At 61.6% G+C, this 4,955-nt stretch overlaps 1 protein-coding gene across 1 annotated transcript in view; it reads left to right on the top strand.

Annotated features, from left to right (window-relative positions):
• Nucleotides 1-2,602, top strand: part of LOC113210382 (neuroligin-2-like) — a 73,403-nt gene extending 70,801 nt beyond the window's left edge. Inside the window, exon 4 of the mRNA XM_052263847.1 lies at nucleotides 1,803-2,602. Coding sequence (XP_052119807.1) covers nucleotides 1,895-2,602 — 708 coding nt within the window. The 5' untranslated portion in view covers nucleotides 1,803-1,894. The remainder of the gene's footprint in view (nucleotides 1-1,802) is intronic.
• Nucleotides 2,603-4,955: the final 2,353 nt, after the last annotated feature.

Here is a 4,955-nt window from a genome sequence, read left to right as displayed (position 1 = left end):
GGGGGGCTGGAGCTGGGGCAGCTATGAGAAAGACAGCTGCGGTGGGGAAGGCGAACAGGGTGTGAGGGATTTGGGAACGGGATCCTCTCTGGGGAAGCGGGGTGAGGAGGGGCGTGGCGGGGAAGTTCGTGGTGCTACGTGCATTGCATGTCTAGCCTAGGGGAAGGGGAGGGTCTTGGAGTGTGTTCCATGGACTAGGATGCGTTCCTTGGTGCTTGGGGGAGAGAGGGGGGGTTGCCGGGGGGCTCGTCTGCAGAGCGGGCGGCGGCGGTCGCGTCTTGGGAAGGGGCAAACCACCAAGGAGACCAAGAAACCACCAAAGGCAGCCTGTGCAGCACCAAGGGTATGAGTTGGGTTGGCGGCGGGTCCAGCCACATATTAATCTCAGAATAATAATTGGCGATAAAATTCGATCGAGAAACGTGTTTTTGTCTTTGGGTTACGTTTTTGAGCGAAATAATAATGGAAGAGGTAGATTGGAGGAAAGGGCGCCAGCGATGCGAGACACCTCCTGCGGGTGTGGGGCTGCGCGGCGGGTACTGTCGGGGCCGGCCGTTCCGCCGTCCGGGGATTTAGCGTATTATTTTGTCTGGACAGGAAACACATCCATCTTGATATCGGGCGGCGAGGATCGTGTGGTGGTGCACACAGGGTGGTGGAGTGGGGCAAAGGGGTCGGGGCGGGCAGCGACGGGGGGAGGTTTGCAGCAGGAGCAGGACCCAAAGAAAGGGCGGCTGGGGGCGTGGGGGGGGGCGGGCGGAGGGAGAGATTTGGGGTCTGAGCAAGAGGACCGGCTGCTGCTGCTGCTGCTGCCGCCATGGACGCAAGAAGCAGAGAGTGCCTTGCTGCCGGGCCGGGGCCCCCGGGGCCGGGGGGGTTGACCCTGGAGGAGGCCATGCTGTTATGGGCGGCCCGCGACAACGCACCGGCCACTATGGGCTCGGCGGCCCACAAATAATTCAAGGCCCGCCTCGTCATGAGGCAGTAGTAGTAGTTGTAGTTTGCTGGCGGGCGCGTTTGCATCGGCGTTGCTGCGCGGCGCAGGTCGGAAATGAAATTAACCCCCCGGGACGGCGGCGGCGGCGCGACGCTAAAGAAGAGGGGGCTTCTGAAAGTTTGCGCGAGCAGGCGAAGCCAGGGAGAGGGAGGGTGGAAGGGGTGGTGGCTTTTGGGTGGGCGGCTCTTGTGTGTACAGTGTGCCGTGCTGCTGTGTGAAGCAGCAGCGCCGGTTCCGCCTTTCTGCTGCTGGTGCTGCTGCTGCCTTGCCCCCCTCCTATACGCCGGCGTGCTTGCACAGGCTCACACGAAAGAGTAACGGCTAGTATGAAGAGGGACAACAAGACTGGCAGCCGGCGAGCTTCTCCAGAGAGAGAGAGGGAGAGGAGGTGGACACACATACATTGTTTTGTGCATAAACATATTATGTCAGCCAGTCAGCCATACTTTTATGCAGAACAATGTGCAGTTTGTGCATAATTATCTACAATTTGTATATGATTTTGCTTAAAATTTGTGCATACTTACATTTGTAAAAAAGTCTGCATTTTTATGTACAAAAATATGCACAATAAGGGTTTAGTGTGGAGCCGTGTAGACACAAATAAAGCGCGCCTCTGAGCTGCTCTCTGCGGCTCTGAATTAAAACTCGAAACGTTGGACGACGCGCTGTGAAGTAGAGAGGTGAAAGGGAGGGAGAGCGTAAAACAGAACTGTTACAGAGATTCCTCTTTTTGACGTGCTGAGTGCGTGCGATGCTGTTCGTGTTTTTGCATTTCTGACGTGGTTTATGTTCTGTGTTGCAGGCGGCCAGGCGGTGCGCCGGTATGACGGGGCCGGGCGAGGAGGCCCCAGCCCCGGCCGTTGGCGCCGCTGGCGAGGCCGTGGCCGCGGTCAGATGATGCTCCTCTGGCGCTGTGTGATGCTGGTGCTGGCGGCGCGGGCAGCGGCGGCGGAGAGCAGCGCAGGCCCGGAGGCGGGCCCGGGGCCGCTGGCCGAGGCGGACGCGGCGCCTCCCCCGGAGCCGCCTCCGGGGCCCGCGCCCGACCCGGAGCCGGAGCCGGGCCTCCACCACCCGGAGGGGCTGCTGCCGGGCGGGCCGGCGCTGCGCAGCCCGCGCGTCGTGCACACGCGCTCGGGCCCGCTGCAGGGCCTCATCCTGTCCATGGACGGCGCGGGCGCGGGCCAGCGCTCGCTGCAGCCCGTCGAGGCCTTCCTGGGCGTGCCGTACGCCACGCCGCCCGTCGGCGGCAACCGCTTCAGCCCCACGCGCGCGCCCAGCCCCTGGGACGAGGTGCGCGTCGCGGACCGGGTGCGGCCCGCCTGCCCGCAGCGCCACCCGGACCTGCTCAACGAGACCGCCGCCATGGAGAGGATGCCGCGGGGGCGGCTGCTGCAGCTGCGCCGGCTGCTGCCCTACCTGCGCGCGCAGAGCGAGGACTGCCTCTACCTCAACATCTACACCCCGGCACAGGGTGAGTTTCACAGACTGCGCTTGCGCTGCCGAGGCCAGAAGGACGAGGCCAGGGCGAGGCCAGGACGGGGCCAGGGCGAGGCCAGGACGGGGCCAGGACGAGGCCAGGACGAGGCCAGGATGAGGCCATAGGGCGAGGCCAGGGCGAGGCCAGGGCGAGGCCAGGATGAGGCCAGGATGAGGCCAGGGCGAAACCATAGGGCGAGGCCAGGACGAGAGGCCAGGACGAGGCCGGGACGAGGCTGGGGCGCTAGTGTGCGCGCCTCCGGCGAGGCCACCGCTGCCGTCCTGCCGGACACGATAAACACGCCCTATTCAGCCGTCCCTCAAGCCGGCCAGCAGCGCAGCGGCGCATTAGGACGCTTCGCTGCGCACCTGCAAGCCCGCCCCGCGCCGCCCCGAACGGCCACGCCACGCCGTCACTGCAGGTCTGCCGCTGACGCGCCGCGTAGCTGGCTCTTTCCGCTGCCACGGGCGCTTTAGAGGAGAGAGAGTCGGGTCGGGTGTTGACAGGGGTCAGGAAGACCGTGGCGGCGGTCGGTGGTTGTGTGTGTGTGTGAGAGAGAGTGAGAGGGAGAGAGAGAGAGAGAGGCTCACACGAGATATGATGTATGCGGCCCCGCGTCCCTCTCTCTGCAGTGGATACTCTGGCCCGTCCCCCGCCCCACGCCGTCGCGCCCAGTGCCCCCCGGGCAGACGCGCCCGTGCTGCGGCCGCCCCCGCCGCCCCCATGTCGCCGCCGCCGCTCCTTTGTTGCGGCCCTGCCCTCCTCAGTCGCAGCCCCGCCTCCGGCCTGGCCCCGGCGCGGCCCCGGCCCGCCTCGAACCGCCTCCGCTTGGTACTTCGCTGAGCCAGCGTGCGGACTTTGGACTTTGCCCCCCTCCTGATGGCGAAATTGCGAAAAGTGATTTCCCTCGCCGATTCGTCCGCACAAAGCAGATTATAGAGCGGGATGTTTAATAAAATGTCGTCCTTTCCGGCGCTGCCTCCGCCGCCCTTCACCAGACCCGCTGCTTCTGGTGCCGCTCCCCGCCTTAATCTCCCACACGGTTAAAATTTGTTCTTGGGTTTCAAGGTCATTTCGTGAATTTCAAGGACGGATGGGTAATTTCGATTTTAACGCTTGAAATCCCAGAATCTGCCTTGAAACCCTCTGCTTCCAAGAGGGGGAGGCCTTCAAATTTTGTTCTGGTAATCCAAGGCAACCCCTTACATATCAGACCAAAAGTTCTAAAGGCTGCCCCTTGGAAGCAGAGGGTTTCAAAACAGATTCCGGGATTTCAAGAGTTGATATTGAAACTATCCACCCGTCCTTGAAATTCACGAAATAATCTTGAAATCCAAGAAAAACTTTTTACCGTGCAGTCTGCCAGTCTGCAGGGGATTGATTTACATCGAGATCGAGGAAATAACCCTCACTTGCCAAATTTCTCTCTCTCTCTCTCTCTCTCTCTCTCTCTCTCTCTCTCTCTCCCCGTCTCTTTCTCTCTGTCCTCATCCCACCCTCTCCCCCTTCTCTCTCACTCCCCATAAGAAGGCGTAAGGACGCCTTTAATGCTCCAAGTTGTGTTGCCCCCTGCCCTCCCGCTCTCGCTAATGAGTAACTCGAGGTGCCAAGAGGGTTAACGACCATTTTTTCCTCCTCCCACCCTCTCTGGCCTATGACGCGGCCAGACAAGGCACCCATACGTGTTGCCAACTTTTAACGAGATAGAAGATCCTAGCAACGGCGTCCTTTTCTTACACCGTAGACCAAGATTATTCCCATTTTTTGGGGAAAAATAATAATGGTGTTGGCAAGGTATGAACCAGACAGACACGTGGTTTGCGCGATGCAGTTTATTTTTAGGCGGGTAGCAAATCCGCCTCGAATCGTTTACGGTGCGTAAAACCAGACGTGCAATCATCGCCAGCCGCGAGAGCCCTGATATCCATTCTCAAATATTGATGTTGCCGAGCGCCCGTCCCGTCCCGGCCGGCTGGGCTGTGTGTGTGTGTGTGTGTGTGTGTGTGTGGCATACCTATTCATGGCGGGCAGCGCAGCCGATCATACGGGAGCGCGATAAAAAGAGAGGGGAGTGGGCAGAGGATGGGGGTGTTGGAGGAGGTGCAAGGAAGGTGCGGGCGCGTGGGGACGGTGGTGGCGCTCCTCCGCGCGCACGGGCGTTAATCCCCGGCCAGCTGGCCCTGCCCACCTGCATGCCGGGGCACGGCCCGTCCACTAAACACGCACTGCATGTAAATCTCCTCCCTAATTCCCCTCGTCATGCTGAGCTTCCCCGAGCTTCACTTGGGCAGCAATTTACCTCCTGCCGTGCCCCTGCTGCTGCTGCTGCTGCTGTGCTGCTGCTTCGGCCCCCACGCTGCCGCCCCCGCTGCCCCTTTCGGACACCACCGCCACTCCCTCTCAGTCCAGCGCTGCCCGGAACGACCCGCTATGCGCTGAACATTCCCCCCTCCTCTCTCTCACTCTCTGCCCCACTCT

The sequence above is a fragment of the Frankliniella occidentalis genome, unplaced genomic scaffold (assembly GCF_000697945.3).
Source record: "Frankliniella occidentalis isolate FOCC.00 unplaced genomic scaffold, Focc_3.1 Scaffold14, whole genome shotgun sequence".
NCBI lineage: Eukaryota > Metazoa > Arthropoda > Insecta > Thysanoptera > Thripidae > Frankliniella > Frankliniella occidentalis.
Note: the sequence above shows the minus strand (reverse complement) of the source record. Positions and strands in the feature narration are given on the sequence as shown.